At 49.8% G+C, this 19858-nt stretch overlaps 1 protein-coding gene across 2 annotated transcripts in view; it reads left to right on the top strand.

The window, feature by feature from the left end:
* The window catches only part of IPO9 (importin 9), a 56984-nt gene that overhangs the window by 15749 nt on the left and 21377 nt on the right, over positions 1–19858 (top strand). The window contains exons 1-10 of one of the 2 annotated variants that reach the window (XM_038749159.1): positions 6586–6667; positions 9088–9149; positions 9437–9523; positions 11417–11618; positions 12673–12761; positions 14129–14215; positions 14685–14804; positions 18267–18367; positions 18595–18653; positions 19224–19375. In XM_038749159.1, coding sequence (XP_038605087.1) covers positions 6622–6667; positions 9088–9149; positions 9437–9523; positions 11417–11618; positions 12673–12761; positions 14129–14215; positions 14685–14804; positions 18267–18367; positions 18595–18653; positions 19224–19375 — 1005 coding nt within the window. In that variant the 5' untranslated portion in view covers positions 6586–6621. Of the gene's footprint in view, positions 1–6585; positions 6668–9087; positions 9150–9436; positions 9524–11416; positions 11619–12672; positions 12762–14128; positions 14216–14684; positions 14805–18266; positions 18368–18594; positions 18654–19223; positions 19376–19858 lie in introns of those variants that run through there. The other variant, XM_038749158.1, reaches the window with a different exon arrangement.

Raw genomic sequence — 19858 nt, 5'->3', positions numbered from 1 at the left:
ATCATATTTATTGAGCACTTACTCTGTGCAGAGCACTGTACTAAGCGCTTGGGAAGTACAAGTCGACAACATATAGAGATGGTCCCTACCCAACAGCGGGCTCACAGTCTAGAAGGGGGAGACAGACAACAAAACAAAACATGTAGACAGGTGTCAAAACCATCAGAATAAATAGCTGTATGGCCTCCTCAGATATATAGGGTGACTTCGGAGCCAGGCAATCCATTAAGCCTCCTCTTGTGCCTTTATTTCTTAGCATGGGGCTCCTTAGAACTACCATTCTCCTCCCTCCCCACCTGCGCCCATGTGTGTTCGTGCACGTATACGTTATTACCTTAAAATTCTGTAGCACTTTGTTCCCCAAAATACTTTCACATCAGTTATCAGCCGATTAGTGGTATTTATTGAGCACCGCCTGTGCACGGAGCACTGTACCAAACACTAGGGAGAGTACAATGCAGCAGTGTTGGTAGATACGATCCCTGCCCAAGAAGAGCGTACAGCCTAGAGGGAAAGACAGACTTCTACAGAATACGGACAAGATACAGATAAGGGAAATGGTAGGATATAAGGATATGGACATAAATGCTGAGGATTAATGCTGAGTGAATAGCAAGTACTTCAAGGGTGTTAAATTCAAGTGCAGAGATGATGCAGAAGGAAGAGGGTGTAGAGGAAATGAGGGCGGCCTTTTGGAGAAGTGATTTTAGGAGAATTTTGAATGTGGGGAGAGTGGTGGGCAGTCAGTTATGATGGTGGAGGGAGTTCCGTGCCAGAGGGAGGATGTCAGTCAGTCAGTCAGTCACATTCATTGAATGCTTACTGTTTACAGAGCACTGTACTAAGCACTTTGGAGAGAATAATATAACAGACACATTCCCTGCCCATCCCTGCCCTATCCCCCATCTAAGTGGGGATTGCGCTGACCCCAGCACCCAAGTTGTTTCTTTGTAGCTGAGAGATCCTTTCTGGTATACATAGTGCAAGGGGCCAGATGAAGTGAAAATGGTCAAGGCAGGTGCAGGGGGTTGGCTGGGTTCTAGGCTGTTCCTCCTTGGGCTGGTCTCAGGCACATTGGCAAGGGCAATGACCAGCACTGCACAGTCCCCACTCCCAAACAAGTCACCAGGACATGTGAAGCCAAGCGACCAGAAGGGATCACAAGGTAGTTTGGGGAGTAGCGTGAGGCTGCCAAAGCCTTGGACAGTCAGTTGGTCGCTAACCGGCCATCATCGGGGTTCTCTCTTGCTGCACATCTGCTCCTGGTAGCGGATCGCTGGCCGGGCCGCCGCCCCCCCCAGAGCTGAGCTAGGTCTGGGGGAGAAAGAAAGAAAGAAATACAGGCCGAGATCCCACGCCGCCACCTCTCTGGAGGGAACTGCTGGTGGTGGTGGTTCTGAAGGGAGCGCATTCTCAGGCCTCAGCGGTTGCCCACAAGGGACTTTCATTCATTCATTCAATCGTATTTATTGAGCGTTTACTGTGTGCAGAGCACTGTACTAAGCGCTTGGGAAGTACAAGTTGGCAACATATATAGATGGTCCCTGTCCAACAGTGGGCTCACAGTCTAGAAGGGGGAGACAGAGAACAAAACATATTAACAAAATAAAATAGAGTAACTATGTACAAATAAAATAAATAGAGTAATAAATACGTGCAAACGTATGTACATATATACAGGTGCTGTGAGGAGGGGAAGGAGGTAAGGCGGGGGGTGATGGGGGGGAGGAGGGGGAGAGGAAGGAGGGGGCTCAGTCCAGGAAGGCCTCCTGGAGGAGGTGAATTCTCTTTAGGGTCTTGAAGGGAGGAAGAGAGCTAGCTTGGCAGATGTGCGGAGGGAGGGCATTCCAGGCCATTGGAGAAACTTCTCCAAGAGCCCGCATGGTTCCCAGGTTGGGCCATCATCTCTCCACCTCATTGGCAAGGTTTCAGTGACAGGCAAATGACGCTTCCTCGGCCCAACCCCGCCTCGTGATGATTTCTCCAGGGCCGTAAGTTCCAGCTCATCCAAGACTTCTTGCTCTTGGCTCTAGGGAGCCTCCACTTACTGGGGAGACCAACTGGGGTGGCCCTCAGGTTAATAATAATAATAATAATAATAATGATGGCGTTTGTTAAGCGCTTACTATGTGCAAAGCACTGTTCTAAGCGCTGGGGAAGCTACACGGTGATCAGGTTGTCCCATGGGGGGCTAACAGTCAATCCCCATTTTACAGATGAGGTAACTGAGGCACAGAGAAGTTAAGTGACTCGCCCAAAGCCACACAGCTGACAATTGGTGGAGCCGGGATTCGAACCCATGACCATTGACTCCAAAGCCCGGGCTCTTGCCATTGAGACACGCTGCTTGGTGCCCCACCATCCGAAGGAAGAGGTGAACCTGCGGGGGCCGAAATGCTTAACGGTGGTCCCTCAGATCGTTTTCCCTTCCTGCTGCAACTGAAGCACTTGAGGAGCCCAGGGGTGGTGTGAGCCCCTGAATTTCTGTCGGAGTGGGGCAAGCCTGCGTACTTTTCTCGTCATCCTTTTTCTCCTCAAGTCTCCTCATTAGGATGGTTAATATTAATAATAATAATAATAATAATAATAATAATTGTGGTATTTAAGTGCTCACTGTGTGCCAGGTAATGTACTAAGTGCTGGGGTGGACACAAGTAAATCGGGTTGGACATGGTCCCTGTCCCACATGTGGCTCACAGTCTCAATCCCCATTTTACAAGTGAGGTAACTGAGACCTAGAAAAGTGAAGTGACTTGCTCAAGGTCACGCAGCAGACAAGTGGCAGAACCGGGATTAGAACCCAGGTCCTTCTGACTCCCAGACTCATGCTGTATCCACTAGGCCATGCTGCTTCTCCGTTAGGGCCCCAGAATACGCTGCTTCCACGAGCAAAGCGCCAGGGACCCATCCCGGAGCCAAGTTGCTTGGGAGGCTAGGGATGCACTGTGGTTAATGAACACAGGCGGCCTCGGTGGAATTGTGGCCCTGTTGGGAGATCTCACAACCCAGCCACTACAGAAGTAGTGGGGGACTGGGCTAGGGGGTCAGTGGAGGTGGGGTCTTTGGCAAGTATTAACTCTCCACTGATGCTGCACTCTCTGAGGTCACCATTGACCTTCTCAAAGCCAAATCCACTGGGCTCTACCTTGTCATTCATTCATTCAGTTGTATTTATGGAGCGCTTACTGTGTGCAGAGCACTGTACTAAGCACTTGGGAAGTACAAGTTGGCAACGTATAGAGACGGTCCCTACCGAACAGTGGGCTCACAGTCCCCCATTCCTGCAGCAGACCCCACTTCCACCCCCATTCCTGCAGCAGACCCCACTTCCACCCCATCCCTGCAGCAGACCCCCATTCATTCATTCAATCAATCATATTTATTGAGTGCTTACTGTGTGCAGAGCACTCTACTAAGCGCTTGGGAAGTACAAGTCGGCAACACATAGAGACGGTCCCTACCCAACAGCGGGCTTATCCTCCTCCACCCCACGGCCACCTCTGACACTGTGGGACACTCCCTCCTTGAAGTGCCGTGGTTTTTTCTGATTCATTCATTCATACATTGTCGTATTTATTGAGCGCTTACTGTGTGCAGAGCACTGTCCTAAGCGCTTTGGAAGTACAAGTTGGCAACATATAGAGATGGTCCCCACCCAACAGTGGGCTCACAGTCTAGAAGGGGGAGACGGACAACAAAACAAGACGTAGACAGGTGTCAAAATCATCAGAACAAATAGTATTAAAGCTATATGCACATCATTAACAAAATAGAATAGTAAATATGTACAAGTAAAATAAATAGAGTAATAAATCTGTGCAAATGTATACAAGTGCTGTGGGGGCTGGAAAGGAGTAGGGTGGGGGGGATGGGGAGGAGGAGAGGAAAAAGGGGGCTCAGTTTGGGAAGGCCTCCTGGAGGAGGTGAGCTCTCAGTTGGGTTTTGAAGGGAGGAAGAGAGCTAGCTTGGCGGATGTGTGGAGGGAGGGCATTCCAGGCCAGGGGGATGGCGTGGGTCGGGGGTCGACGGTGAGACAGGTGAGAACGAGGTGCAGTGAGGAGGTTAGTGGCAGAGGAGCAGAGGGTGCGAGCTGGGCTGGAGGAGAGAAGGGAGGTGAGGTAGGAGGGGGCGAGGTGACGGACAGCCTTGAAGCCAAGAGTGAGGAGTTTTTGCTTAATTTGTAGATTGACAGGCAGCCCCTGGAGATTTTTGAGGAGGGGAGTGACATGCCCATAATGTTTCTGTACAAAGATAATCCGGGCAGCAGAGTGAAGTATAGACTGAAGTCGGGAGAGACCGGAGGATGGGAGATCAGAGAGGAGGCTGATGCAGTAATCCAGTCGAGACAGGATGAGAGATTGAACCAGCAAGGTAATGGTTTGGATGGAGAAGAAAGGGTGGGTCTTGGCGATGTTGCGGAGGTGAGACCAGCAGGTTTTGGTGACGGATTGGATGTGTGGGGTGAACGAGAGAGCGGAGTCGAGGATGACACCAAGATTGCGGGCTTGTGAGACGGGAAGGATGGTAGTGCCGTAGCTTGGTTCTCTTCCTGCTTCTCTGACCGCCCATCCTCTCTCGGTTCCCTGGCTTCTCTTACGCCTCTCTTCCCTTAACTGCAGGTACCCCATGAGGCTCCCTCACTCTTCTCCCTGGGCCCCCACACTCTCTGGGAGCTCATTCACTCGCCTCTGGCTTCAGCCACCACCTCTTCACGGATGAGTCTACCCCCTCTAGTCCTGACCTGTCATTTCACCCGCAGTCCCTCACCTCCCTCTTGCCTCCGGGACATCTCCACTTGGTTGTTCCGCCAGCTCCTTGAATTTAGATATCTAGGACATTCCCAAATCCACCCCTTCCTCTTCAACCGGCTGCCGCTTTGGTGCAAGTTAGGGTCACCGCGGGGCTGGCTTATTATATTGGCCTCCTCGCTGGCCTCCCCGCTTCCAGCTTCCCCCCCCTCCGGTCTGTCCTACGGGTCGCTGCAAGGAATCATCTTCCTGAAGTGTCACTCGGCTCACATCTCCTTGCCTTTCGAAGCCTTGCACTGGCTCCGCGGGTCCCTCCACATCCAGCAAAAACGCCACATGGTTGGCTGCGAGGCTCTGTTATCTTCACCTGCTCCTCCCAACCCACCCTGGCCTTCCTTCCCTCCTGTCAACCCAGTCTCCGAACCTTACCTTGACCTCGACTTTCCCACCTCCAGCCCTTGCTCACTCCATGCCTTTGGCTTAGCACTCTCTCGTCCCCCCTCAACTCCATCAGACCACGCAGCTTTTCCCCCAAATTGAAAGCCCGCCTCCTTCAACCTGCCTTTTGTGATTAATTCCCAGCTTCCCTTATGTACCTGTGAGAAGCGGCGTGGCATAGTGGCAGGAGCACAGGCTTGGGAGTCAGAGGGTGTGGGTTCTAATCCTGCCTCCACTACTCATCTGCTTTGTGATCTTGGGCAAGTCACTTCATTCATTCATTCATTTCAATCGTATTTATTGAGCACTTACTGTGTGCAGAGCACTGTACTAAGCGCTTGGAAAGTACAGTTCAGCAACAGAGACCATCCCTACCCAACAACAGGCTCACATTCTAGAAGAAATGATGGTATTTGATAAGCGCTTGTTATATGCCAAGCATTGTTTTTATCGCTGGGAGAGATACAAGGTTATCAGGTTGCCCCAGCTGGGGCTCAGAGTCTTAATCCCCAATTTACAGATGAAGTAACTGAGTAACAGAGAAGTTGTGACTTGCCCAAAGTCACACAGCTGACAAGTGGCGGAGCCAGGATAAGAACCCATGACCTCTGACTCCCAAGCCTGGGCTCTTTCCTCACCTCTCTGTGCCTCAGTTTCCTCATCTGTAAAATGGGGATGAAGACTGTGAACCCCACGTAGGACAACTTGATTACGTTGTAGATACTCCAGAACCTATAACACTGCTTGACACATAGAAACTCCTTAACAAATACCATTATTATTATTATTATTATTACCTACTCATTTACTTCTTCAGCATTTATGCACATAAGTTTCTTCAACTGGACATTATTATTTATTTTGATTGCTAGTGATAGTAATTGAGTTATTTAAGGGTTAGTCATGTGCCGAGCACTGTACTGAGTGCTAGAGTAGATAGAAGATAATTAAGTTGGACATGGTCCCCATCAAGTATCGAACTCACAGTCTAGATAGGAGGGAGAACAGGTATTGAACCCTTATTTTACAGATGAGGAAACTGAGGCTGAGAGAACTGAAGTGACTTGCCCAAGACCACACGGCAGGCAAGTGACAGAGCTGGGGTTAGGACCCAGGTCACCTGACTCTCAGGCCCGTGCGCTTTCCTTCAGGCTGTGCTGCTACTCATTTGTAAATTTGTATATATTTATATATATTTGTTGGTACATACTTCTGCCTGTCAGTCACCCCCTCATCAGAGTGTAAGTTCCTTGTGGGCAGGAAATGTGTCACTTGCTGATTACCTTGTAGATACCCCAGAACTTAGAACAGTGCTTGACACATAGAAAGAGCTTAACTAATACCATTATTATTACTTTCCACATGCTTAGGATAGAGCATTTCATCTGGTGGATGCTCAAGACCTTTACTACTACACAAAAGCAGAGATCTGAGAATGGAGCAGGTGGTGGCTTTGACTGACTTTGCAGTCCCAGTCTTGGGTAAACTTACCTACTTGTCCCATTCTTTTTCTTGCTGCAGCAAACATAAGTCCTAGCCTCCTAGGCATTGGGCCACTCTGCCCAGAGGGGCTCCAGAGGCTGTGCCCGTTTCAGGTGCTATCTTTAGACTCTGCTTTCTGGTTGGCGACTCCCTCCCAGACAACCTTCTCATTTCAGTCCATTCGGTATGGGATGTAAACACCCAAACTTAGTTGTCTTCATTCTGAAGCTTTTGGTGACTGGATGGTTTTCCCTGAGTGCCAGAATAACTCTACCCCTTCTATCGTGTGTCTGTGCCCTCATGATTTTAAATGGAGGTTTAAACTAAAGACCGGCTTCTTTAGTCCCTTAGATTTCCTTTTCCACAGGTGTCACCTTCTCCCAGCCTGCCCATTCTGCCGTTGTCACTGCTTTTTTGTCAGGGTGGGAGGGGTTTTTAAGTGCTTACTACCTTAATGTAGGCCAGTCAGTGAACTAAGCTCTGGGAAAAATTAACAAATAGTCAGGTTGGACACAGTCCCTGTCTCACATGGGGCTCACAATCTTAATCCCCATTTTACAGGTAGGTAACTGAGAAACACAGGAGGTAAGTGTCTTGCCCAGGGTCACACAACAGACAAGTAGTGGAGCTGGGATTAGAATCCTGGTCCTTTTTACTCCCAGGCTCGTGCTCTATCACTAGGCCATGTGTTCCCATTGTTTGGCACTGTTGGCGAGCGATGGGGCCATTCTCGCCTAGTCCTGGCATTAGACCCTCGATAAACAGCTCTTTGGGCCTGAAAAGTTCCTACTTGTGCTCCATGCATCTTCGAAGCCAGTTTTCCAGGCTTGTTTTTTTTTCTTTCTCTGCCCCCAAATGATTAAGAAGCAAGAGGTGATTGGGTCAGAGGATGACCTAGTTTGGATCTAGACTCCGGAAACCCATCAAGATTTATCCGCAAGTTGGTTCCCAAAGGTGTTGGTTTGTCCTCTTCCTCTCCCTAAGACCTGGAGCCATCTCCCAGGTCTAGATATTTAGGGACATGGCATACGTAGTCTAGGGTGTCTGGGCTGCAGTCCACCGAGAATAAGGATTCCTATTTCCATTTTTCATACTGCAAGGAGTAAAGAGAGCACTGTCTTCTTTTCATTTTGATTCATTTGTTTTTATAGTAGTGTTGGCATCATGTATTTAAAAGATATTAATGTGTTTTGGGTATTCTTTTGAGGCTTGGGTATAATAATGACGGTATTTGTTAAGCGCTTAACTATGTGCCAGGCACTGTACTAAGCACTGGGGTTGATACAAGCAAATCAGGTTGGACACAGTCCCTGTCCCATGTGGGGTTCACAGTCTCAATCCCCATTTTACAGATGAGGTAACTGAGGCCCAGAGAAGTGAAGAGACTTGCCCAAGGTCACACAGCAGACAAGTGACCAAGTCGGGATTAGTGTCTTTAACCTTGCATTGTCATTCAATTGTATATTTGAAACTATTGCTCATTTTTGGAAAACAGTTAAATCTAAGCTTGTTGTGGGCAGGGAGCATGTCTGTTTGTTGTTACACTCTCAAGCACGTAATACACTGCTTGTACGCAGTAAGCGCTTAATAAATTTGAATGAATGAATGAACCTCGGGAGCGCTTGCCCCAGTGGTGGCCACCTGCCCTTTCTCTGGGAAGGAGGAGCCTTTTTCCTGAAACTGTTCAATCAATCAATCAATCAATCAGTTGTATTTATTGAGCGCTTACTGTGTGCAGAGCACTGTACTAAGCGCTTGGGAAGTACAAGTTGGCAACATATAGAGACAGTCCCTACCCAACAGTGGGCTCACAGTCTAAAAGGGGGAGACAGAGAACAAAACCAAACATACTAACAAAAGAAAATAAATAGAATAGATATGTACAAGTAAGATAAATAAATAAATATAGTAATAAATATGTACAAATATATATACATATATACAGGTGCTGTGGGGAAGGGAAGGAGGTAAGATGGGGGGAGGGAGAGGGGGACGAGGGGGAGAGGAAGGTAGGGGCTCAGTCTGGGAAGGCCTCCTGGAGGAGGTGAGCTCTCAGTAGGGCCTTGAAGGGAGGAAGAGAGCTAGCTTGATGGATGGGCAGAGGGAGGGCATTCCAGGCCCCGGAGGATGACGTGGGCCGGGGGTCGATGGCGGGACAGGCGAGAACGAGGCACGGTGAGGAGATTAGCGGCAGAGGAGCGGAGGGTGCGGGCTGGGCTGTAGAAGGAGAGAAAGGAGGTGAGGTAGGAGGGGGCGAGGTGATGGACAGCCTTGAAGCCCAGGGTGAGGAGTTTCTGCCTGATGCACAGATTGATTGGTAGCCATTGGAGATTTTTGAGGCCGCGAGGGCCCAGTCTGCCTGCTTTGCTTTGACGGTCCCGGCCTGCCCCCGGGCTCACCCTCAAGGTTTCTCTTTCAGAGTTTGGCGTTCACCTGGCAGAGCTGACCGTGGATCCCCAAGGGGCCTTGGCCATTCGGCAGGTCAGTACAGTACGCGTGGAAGGTTCTTTCATCTCTCTGTCTTCGCCCCCTCCCCTCTTTCTCGGGGAGGACTGTAGGGATGGCTTTATATTGATGGCAAAACAGGAGCTCTTTAACAAGCTGAGCTGGGGAGCACTTCTGGGCAAACACGGAGTCCTTACGCATGCATGTCGTGGGAGACACACCCTTTCCTACCTGCCAACTCCCCTTGTGGGGGGGGGGGGGGGGTGTATCTTTCTCTCTCTCCCTCCCCCCTACTCACTGACTCTGTCTCTGTCTCTCACCAGCTGGCATCTGTCATCCTGAAGCAGTATGTGGAGACTCACTGGTGTGCCCAGTCAGAGAAGTTCAGGCCACCGGAGACAACGGAAAGGGTGAGGAGGTTCCCTCTGTCTCTCTCCCCTGAGGGAAGCTGGGGGACAGTTGGTCCCGATAGGCCAGAACCAGTTTCAGCGGAGTGGGGAGGTGGGCAGGAGCCTGGGAAACAAGCCAGTGGTCAAGGCTACCTGGGGAGAGGTGTGTATATGTATATATGCTTGTACATATTTATTACTCTATTTTACTTGTACATATTTATTCTACTGATTTTATTTTGTTAATATGTTTTGTTTTGTTGTCTGTCTCCCCCTTCTAGACTGTGAGCCCGCTGTTGGGTAGGGACCGTCTCTATATGTTGCCAACTTGTACTTCCCAAGCACTTAGTACAGTGCTCTGCACACAGTAAGCGCTCAATAAATACGATTGAGTGAATGAATGTGTGATGAGCTGGGGGAACTGGCCCACCCTTTCACCGTTGCAGCCACTGGTACATGGCGGAATGGGTAGAGCGTGGGAGTCGGAAGGTCATGGGTTCAAATCCCAGCTCCTCCACTTGTCTGCTGTGCGACCTTGGGCAAGTCACTTCACTTCTGTGCCTCAGTTTCCTCATCTGGAAAATGTCAGCCCCACATGGGACAGGGACTGTGTCCAACTCAATTTGCTTGTGTCTGCCCTAGTGCTTCGTACAGTGCCTGGCACATAGTAAGTGCTTAACAAATAAGTTATTATTATCATTATTATTATTATCCAGGAGAGTCAGGGAAGAACTCTGCTTGCTACCAGAGATCTTTCCCAGGGAATTGCTTGCTGTTCCTGTCTCAATCAGTCAATGATCTTTATTGAGCACTTACCATGTGCAGAGCACCTTATTAAGTGCTTGGAAAAATCCAATACAGTAGACGTGGAAGACATGATTCCTTCCCATCAGGAGTTTAGAATCTATGAGGGAGACAAGCATTAAATAAATTACAGGGAAGGGAACCCACAGAGTAGAAGGATATGGACATAAGTGCCGTGGGGGTTGGGTGAGTATCAAAGTGGCTTTAGAGAGCCTGGGGTATAGGCAACAGCTGAGAGGGAGAATAGTGTGTGTGGGCAGGGAATGAGGGATTAGTCAAGGAAGGCTTCCTGGAGTAGGTGGGATTGTTTTTTCTTAAGGCCTTGAAGATGAGAGCGGTACCTGCCAAATGTGAAGTGGGAAAGAGTTCCAGGCAGCAGGGAGGATGGGAGCAAGGGGTCAATGACAAGAAACGAGAACAAGGCCCCGCGAGTAGGGAGTGCCCATCCCAGTGCTCTGGGTGCTAGGCTGTTAGAGGACGGGCAGAATTTGGGTACTGGAAAAATGTGCAGGGGCTGTCACTGACCGACCTCCGGAAGAGTTCATTTTGGATTCCTGAGTCAAGAGTGAAAGAGAACCCCCAAGTGACAGTCAGTCTAGATAGACAATCAGACAAGCACTTCAGTTGAGTTCCCTGCAGCTACTACTTAGATGTAGTTGCTCTTAATCCCTTCCCTCACACACCTCGGGGCAAGCCCATTCCAGTAGTTAATCTCTCTGGCAGTTACCGACCTCCTGAGTTCCCCATCCTAACTCGGGCTGGTCTCGGGTGCGGTAGCCCCCGTCACACCGAGCAGGTGCGCCAGGCCCAGACCAGATGGTGTCCTCTGCACAGAGGCTACAAGCACCGTCCAATCAACCTGCGTTCTTATACCCCTTTACCAGACGCGGAAATGCGGAGCGCTGCCATGTCCTCATTTTGTGATTGTCCACGCACTGAGGCGACCTGGGAGAGCTTGCCCTATGGCTCATATGGCCTGCCACCTCACCAGTTGAGCGGTCCGAAGCCTTGCTCTTCCGGCACAAGCTCCTGAATTACCTCGTTCGGGACCCTCTTGAGTGTGGGGCTGACGGTCACAGGGGCTAAAGCGGGGGACCGTTTCCTCCACAGGCAAAAATCGTCATCCGGGAGCTGCTTCCCAGCGGCCTGAGGGAGTCGATCAGCAAAGTGAGGTCCAGCGTGGCCTATGCGGTGTCGGCAATCGCCCACTGGGACTGGCCAGAGGCCTGGCCCCAGCTGTTCAACCTGCTGATGGAGATGCTGGTGAGCGGGGATCTGAAGGCCGTCCACGGAGCCATGCGAGTGCTCACAGGTACCAGCGGCCTCATTTCGGGGAGGGTCGGGCACAGCCTGGTGACTGGGTGCTGCTCAGGGCTGGAGGGTTCCCCTGGTAGTCTTCCCCCTGAGGGTTTTCCCCCCCCAGGAGTCTTCCAGCTCACAGTGAGGCCATTCCTACCTCCCCCAGTTAGTCAGCAGGAAGCGAATGAGCATGCCGGGGTGCAGGGCTGTGCCCTGTGGGCAGGGGAATGAGCGCAGCAGGGCAGATGCACCAGTCATAATCATTCTAACAAGACTCCAATGGGTTTCATAAATCAACCCCGATCCAAAGGGCAGGAGCATATAAACACTTAACAATCCTCAAACAACAGATAATCAAAACTTAGATATTTGTTAAAAGGTCTTAGGGACTACCCTGAGCAGGTCCCCTGAGTTGTCTGAACTGTTTGCAGCATTGCACTGTTTTCATTTCTCTGGGTCATAGTTTCCCTCATGTGTAAAATGGGGATTAAGACTGTGGTGCCTTTTGGGACTGAGACTGGGTCCAACCCAACTATCTTGTATCTACCCAAGCTGTTAGTACAGTGCCTGACATACAGTAAGCGCTTAACAAATACCACAATTATTGTTATTATTATTATTGTTGTTGTTATGTTGTTATTCCCCCATACGCTACAATAATCCCATCACTGACATCTCTGGCCTTGGGGGCTCCTTACTCTTTCTCAGAAAGTCAGCCAATCAATCAAACATATTAACTGAGCCCTTACTATATGCAGAGCACTGTACTAAGCGCATGGGAGAGTACAATACAAGGGAATTAGCATACACGTTCCTTGCCCGTAGTGAGCTTACCGTCCAAAGGGAGAGACAGAGATTAGTATGAATAAATAGTTAATTTATAATATACAATTTAAAGATATGTACATAAGTACCATGGGGTTGGGGGTGGCCCCCAAGACTGAACAAATGGGGAGGCGTTGGGGGTGGAAACCAAACAAGACAGGAAGAAGCTACTTGTGACTATTTCACTAGCCTCAGCCTGGGAACGAAATATGGACATCGGGGGCCCCTTGCTTTCTTCGTAGAGTTCACCCGCGAAGTGACCGATATTCAGATGCCACTCGTTGCCCCTGTCATCCTCCCTGAGATGTATAAGATCTTCACGATGGCAGAGGTACGGCAGGCGGCCCACCCCTCCGGCGGGTCCTCAGAAGTGGATTCGGCGCCGGGGTGGTGAGGTGCAGGAGTGGGAGTGGTGGCCAGGTGGTGACCATCAGTGAGCCCCGGCACGGAGTGCCATGATGCAGTCTGTGGCTGAATCTGGATGATGTTGTGAGCGTTTTGCCGAAACCAGGAGTGTGGTGCCTTTCCCATTTCCGGTCCCAGTTTTTGTCAGCACTTTTTTCCCCCCACAAAATTGCAGAGAGGTGAGAGGGGGCATCTAGAGAAGAGAACTGAAATTGTCTAAAGAAGGGAAAAGAAACATTCCGAGGCAGAGTTGCAAAGGAATTAGGGTTGATCGGCCGGGGAGTAGGGAAGGACCAAGGGGGAATTTGATTGGGTTCAGGTCTCTGACTTGAAGAATGCTAGCAATTTGTCCTTCAGGCCCCCGGGGGGTCAAACAGGAGGAAATGGATGGCAGCGAGAGTTTCATTTAGCTGCAGCGAAGAACTTTCTGGTGATCGGGGAGTTAAGTATTTCTACATTAGGGCATACCTTTGAGGGAGAGTGTGGAATCTGTGTCCGTAAAAGTATTAAAGACATTTGGCAGCCACCTCCATTTCAACCTGGTGTTCAGGATGATTTAGTCGCAACGCTGTCTTGAAGATAGGGGGAACATTGGAGTATGTTCTAGTTAGAGGGTAAGCGCCTTGTAGGCAGGGACAGGTTGCTTCATTATTCTGTACTTCCCAAGTGTCTAGTACAGTGCAAGTGGGTGCTCAGTAAATGCTGCTGCTACTACTTTCCCGCTCTAGGGTTCCGTGACCAGGGAAGGCGACATGTGTCTTGGGCCCTGGAAAGGATAAATTGTGTTGTGTCTTTTGTTAGGACAGAATTTCCTTCACGTGGTTGATTGTCGTCTTCTCTGACCTGCCCGGGTTCCAGGTAGAGAGCCGAATGCTCAATCACTCAGTCAGTAGGGTTTATGGAGCCCCTGCTGTGTGCACAGCACTGTACTAAGCGTGTGGCAGAGTATAATAGAACAGTAGACTAGATCCCTGCCCTCAAGGAGCTTACACTGTAGTGGGGGAGAGAAACATTGCAAGAATTTACCAATAAAAGGAAGAAGAAGTGGTGCATTTATAGGTGGGTGAGTGCTTCCTAAGTGCTAGGGGGTGGAAGTAGGGATGTGCGGAAGTGTTTGGGATGATTGACCCGGAAGGGCTGAGGTGATTGTTGGGGAGATTATGTCCTGGGGAGAAGTGAAAGCAGTAATCTGGGATGGAGGTTTAGGGGGGTGCCTCCTGGAGGAGATGGGATTTCTAAAGCGGGTGGCAGTTGTTCTCTCTCCCCTCCACTGAGTCTGGCACCCTCTTCCAGGTTTACGGAATTCGAACCCGATCCCGAGCGGTTGAGATTTTCACCACATGTGCCCATATGATCTGCAACATGGAGGAGTTGGAGAAGGTGAGCGGGCCCTGGGAGTCGGGGCCAGGGGCCTGGGCCTAGGCCAGGGACAGGCCATTTCGTCACCAAGCTGTGGCAAACGCTGGTTTTTCTCGGGCTGGGAGAGGCCCCGCTGTTTGGGAGACCAGATTCTTCTGGCCCCTGTGATGACAAAGCTGTATGATGACGGAGCTAAAGTCGCCCACTCCTAATTGGTGCTGACGTCCCCAAGGAGAAACCAGCCCAGGGGCTCTAACAGCTTTCTAAGGCCCGGTGTCCTGGGGAAGTTGCTGTCTGGGAATTCCTCTCGGTGGTGGACCGAGAGGCTGAAGTCAGCAGGAGCTCTGGAGCTGGGGCCCTCCCGATGGGGTGGGGCTTGGTGGAGCCCTGTGGCATTATGACAGCTAGCATCCCTGCGTTCGAGAACCTCCCCATGTACCCCTGAGGTGTGACCGGCCTTAGTTGACCAGCTCTGCTTCCTTTCCTCCAGGGCGCGGCCAAAGTCCTGATCTTTCCCGTGGTGCAGCAGTTCACTGAGGCCTTTGTGCAGGCCCTCCAGATGCCAGACGGCCCCACGTCAGACAGCGGGTTTAAGATGGAGGTCCTGAAGGTGAGTCTCTGTCCTCCTCCTCTCCGAGCACTGCACCCCTGAAGGCTGGGTCAGAGACTGTGACCCTTTTCTAACTGGGAAGAGGGGTGAGTCCATCCCAGCTCCACCACTTCTCTGTTGTGTGACCTTGGGCAAATCATTTCACTTATCCGTGCCTCAGTCACCTCATCTGTAAAACGGGGATTGAGACCATGGGCCCCATGTGGGATAGGGACTGTGTCCAACCCGATTTGCTTGATTCCACACCAACGTTTAGTCCAGTGCTTGGCACTTAGTAAGCACTTAACAAATACCACAATTATCATTATTACTATGGTTATTATTGATGTCCCTTTCATTGTCCCCACTCCCGGTGCCCACTCCCGAGGGCAGCGGCCCCCATGACTCTGTTAGGCCTCTGAAAAGACTCGAGAGTTTCTGGGTAGGGCTGCAGGGGTCCTTAATCGTGGCTTTTTGGACTATTAGCTCTCTGCTGCATGTCCCTCCCAGTCCTTCCCCCGACCCCCACCTGAGGATCCCTGCCTTCTTTTCACCTCCCATGCTCAAAAGGAAAAAATTGGTATCTCTAGCTCCCACGGTCTGTGAGAGCCCTAAACCTTTCCCCTCTCCCGCCGCCCCCCAACCCCCGCCCACCACCAAGGAGGACACTGTGTGCCCCAAAAATGTCCAGGTAGAAAAGGATGTACTGTAAGTTCAGGAGTATCAGAGTAAGAGTATTTCATCTTCCTTAGCCAGGAGTGAGTAAATTAATGGCAATGATAATCAAGCAGAGATTTGGCTTCACTGCCAGGTCCTTAGATTAATCTGGGTTCTCACGCAACTGCTAGTCATGATTGCAAGGGTTTGAAACACAAGGCATTTCATTTCTTCTTGTGGAAGGCCCTCCATAAGCTCCTTGTAGGCAGGGACTATGCCTACCAACTCTGTTGTGTTGTACTCTCCCAAGTGCTTAAGTAGATATAAATTACAGATATATACAGATGTGCCACGGAGAAGGGAGGGAGGATGAATGAAGGAGCAAGTATGAATGGCGCAGAAGGGAGTGGGAGAAGAGGAGAGGAGGGCTCAGTCCGGGAAGGCTTCCTGGGGGAGATGTGCCTTCATTAAGGCTTTGCCCAACAGACAGTCCTAGAATTATCTGGTGTCTTTGATCGTGCTCAGGATGGAATCAGGGGCCGGGCTTCTCCTCCCTCTGCCCAAGGAGGGAACCCAAATGAGGGAATCCAGGCTGGGGAGGTGGCTTATTCTTATTTATTAATTAATTAATTTATTTATTTTATTTATTTTACTTGTACATATTCTATTTATTTTATTTTGTTAATACGTTTTGTTTTGTTCTCTGTCTCCCCCTTCTAGACTGTGAGCCCACTGTTGGGTAGGGACCGTCTCTATATGTTGCCAACTTGGACTTCCCAAGCGCTTAGTACAGTGCTCTGCACACAGTAAGCGCTCAATAAATACGACTGAATGAATGAATGCTTAGTACAGTTCTCTGCATACAGTAAGTGCTCAATAAATACCATTGATTGATTGGATTCTTTGACTCCCAAACCAAGGGGCAAAATGTCCTCAGTTTGAGGAAGCGAGACAGAATTTGTTTCCCCTGTATCCTTTAATTATCCTTCCTTCTGACCTCCTGTTCGTCCCAACCTTCTGCTGGAACAGGTGAGCTACCACTCCAAGAGTGATGGACAGAGACTGTCCAATCTGATTGTATTGCACCAACCCTAGCACTTAGCACAGTCACCTAGTAAGTGTTAGTAAGTACCGCAATTATCATTGTGATGATTATTTTTCAGGGCAGGCGGGTAAAGATTTCCCGCGCCCCCAGGCCTCACCAGGCATGCGTGTGCCTCTTGTCAGGAAGACCTGCAGGTCCCTGCCTGCAGAATACCGAAACACTGCAGAATACATACACTCTTTTCATCCCTACTATCTCCACCCAATCCCCTGCACGTCTTTAGCAGAAATATCAGTAATGGGGACTCTCAGGCACCTCCAATGGTAGTATTTATTGAGTGCCCATTTAGGACAGTGCACTGCACTAAGCACTAGGGAAGTTGAGAACCAAGAATCAATCGATGATGATGGTATTTGTTAAGTGCTTACTACGTGCAAAGCACTGTTCTAAGCACTGGGAAGGATGCAAGGTGATCAGGTTGTCCCGTGTGGGGCTCACAGTCTTAATCCCCATTTTACAGGTGAGGTAACTGAGGCACAGAGAAGTTAAGTGACTTGCCCAAAGCCGCGGAGCTGGTATTAGAACCCATGACCTCTGACTCCCAAGCCCGGGCTCTTTCCACTGAGCCATGCTGCTTCTCAATCAGTGGTGTTTATTCATTCAATCATATCAAGCACTTACTGTGTGTCGAGTACTGTACTAAACGCTTGGAAGACTACGATGTAACAATAAACAGTCACATTCCCGTCCACAAAATTATGGAACACTTACTGTGGGTAGAACACTGTCCTCAGAGCCTGGGAGAGTACAGTGACCTATTCCTTGCCCAAGAGGTATGGGAATAGGAATCTGGGAAGCAGATAGATGCAAAACTGTGCACAGAGGAGTCAAGATAAATAGTTCAGTAATTTTTGTCACAGCACACCCTGATTTAGTTCTACTCTACCTTTCCCTCCCCTCCTCTACCCCCTACTTTCATAAGCAAGGCCGGTCCATCGTCGGGGTTAACTCACTTAGTCACTTTCCATCTTGTTTGAGTTTCTGCGGTAGCCTTTCCCCATTGCAATTACTAGGATCTCCCCCTTCGATAGTCATCATTTAGCTGGAGGGCAAGGATCATCTCCTATCTCTGTTGGGCTCTTCTAAGGGCTTAGTACAGTGCTTTACAGAGAGTAAGCGCTCAATAAATACTCTTGATTGACTGTTTTTAGCGGTCTTGGGTGATAAATTTAATTTTAATGGTGGTGTTTCACATAACACCCTTTCACTTGACATTACCAGGGCACAAACGCCTCCTTGCTTTATCTATCTTTCTCTTTTCCCACCCCCTCAACCTTTGAAGTATTTTCCCTTGAATTAGAGAGACTAAAAGCCCATCTCCGCAGCCGGCTGTTTCCTTTTTGCTATTTGATATTAGCAAAATATTTTTGTTGACTAGGATGTGAAAGATAACCCTTACAAAATTAAATATTTACCTGTGTGCATATTCAAAACAAATTCAGTGCTAGCGGTACATACATTACTATTTGATCTTGTAACTATATCAAGGATTTTATCACTTTTTTAACATTTATATTTGAGTCCATTTTTTTTTAACCTGGGGAACGTAGTAACGCAATTTCCATCGTTTCTGTGGTGCTGCTCATTTGCTGTACATGTTGAACATCAGCAGGTGTCAGGGGCTCGGTTTTGGATTTGGCCCCCTTCCACCCTCACCCTCCTGGAATTTTGGTTAAGCCTAGGGCATCGACTGACTATGGGCTTTCTGTTTTGTCTTTCAGGCAGTTACAGCGCTGGTGAAAAACTTCCCCAAACACATGGTGTCTTCCATGCAGCAGATCCTCCCCATCGTCTGGAACACCCTGACGGAAAGTGCTGCCTTATATCCTTTCTCTGAGGGCACCCTGCCGGGTCGCTGCCTGGGCCCAGGGCAGGCGTGGGCACCATCTGACCGGACAGGCCTCCTTGCCCCAAACGTGGGCAGGGCAGATGCCTAGGGGTGTCCCGGAAAGAGGTGTGGCAAGGGAGAATAGAGGATGTTAGAAGCCTCTCGTTCAAACGGCCATTTTGATCTGTACATTTTGAAAGCTCCTCCTGAACTCCTTGTACCTATGTGAGGACAGAAGTGAATTACACGGAAGAAGTGGAAGATCCTGTGGATTCTGATGGTATGCAGCAATCGGGGGTTAGCGGGTGTCTCTGCCGGGGTTGCTGAGTCTGAGAACAAAGAGGACAAAGCAGAAAACCTGATGGTCCGTGGCTCTTGTTGGCAAATCTCGTCCCACTGGGCTGGATTTGAAGGCAGGGAGTCGGGGGGATCCCTCTGGCCAGGGGGACATGGCTGCATTGGTGCTGTAGTTGGAAAGTGGTTGAGATGGGACCTGGAGGAACCCAGCTGGGCCTCATCTGTTCCTCAGATGCCTCTTTGCTGGCATCAGACCCAGCCTCCCTTGGGATTATTCCACCTCCGGGATTATTCCACCTCCGGGATTATTCCACCTCCTCTCCCTGTTGCCATCGGGCCAAAAGACAAATCAGAAATGTAACTTCAGCTTTTGCCATAGAGAAGAGGAACTTCTCCTCCTCTGCCAAAAGATCAGTCTGATCTGGTGGCCCTCTATCCTCTTCCAACATATCTTGGTCCAGGAATGATAGTCCCTTTCCAGCCCCGGGCACCTGAGTTCTCTTTGAGTCTGCTCTTTGGTTGTTGATTTCTCCTCTCACCCACCTCTCCTCAGGTGAAGTGCTGGGCTTTGAGAACCTCGTGTTCAGCATTTTTGAGTTTGTCCATGCTTTGCTTGAAAACAGCAAGTTCAAAAGCACCGTGAAGAAAGCCTTGCCCGAGCTGATTTATTACATCATCCTCTACATGCAGATAACTGAGGAGCAGGTGAGATTCTGCCTGGGCTCAGGAAATGAAGAGAGGTGAGAATCGTGTCCCAAACCAGCTGTGGCTGAAGGATTTATTTATATAGATATATGGTATTTATTAAGCACTTACTAGGTGCCGGGCACTGTACTAAGCCCTGGAGTAGGTACAAGCTAGTTAGGTTGGACACAGTCCAAGGATCGAGCCTGGGGCAGATTTAGGTGGACATGAATGGACGGCATGATTTCAGAGTCCTCCTAGGTGGGGATGCAGTCCCACGCTGGCCCCCCTTTCTCCAGAGCCCCTCAGGGGTAGCTGTCCCATCTCGCCCACCTCCAGAGTTTGTGCTCATGTGACAGGAGAAAGAGGCTGGGTCAACCACCAGACCTTCATTTTGGGCCTTCAGAACCTCAGCCAGAAGAGGTGAAAGACAGGAAATGGCACCTCATCTATAAATAGTTGGGCCTGTAGCCCCGAGGCCCCAGGAGCCGACTCAGAGCTGTC

This window comes from Tachyglossus aculeatus, chromosome 7 (genome assembly GCF_015852505.1).
Source record: "Tachyglossus aculeatus isolate mTacAcu1 chromosome 7, mTacAcu1.pri, whole genome shotgun sequence".
Classification (NCBI taxonomy): Eukaryota; Metazoa; Chordata; class Mammalia; order Monotremata; family Tachyglossidae; genus Tachyglossus; species Tachyglossus aculeatus.
This window is presented reverse-complemented; position numbering and strand designations above follow the sequence as displayed.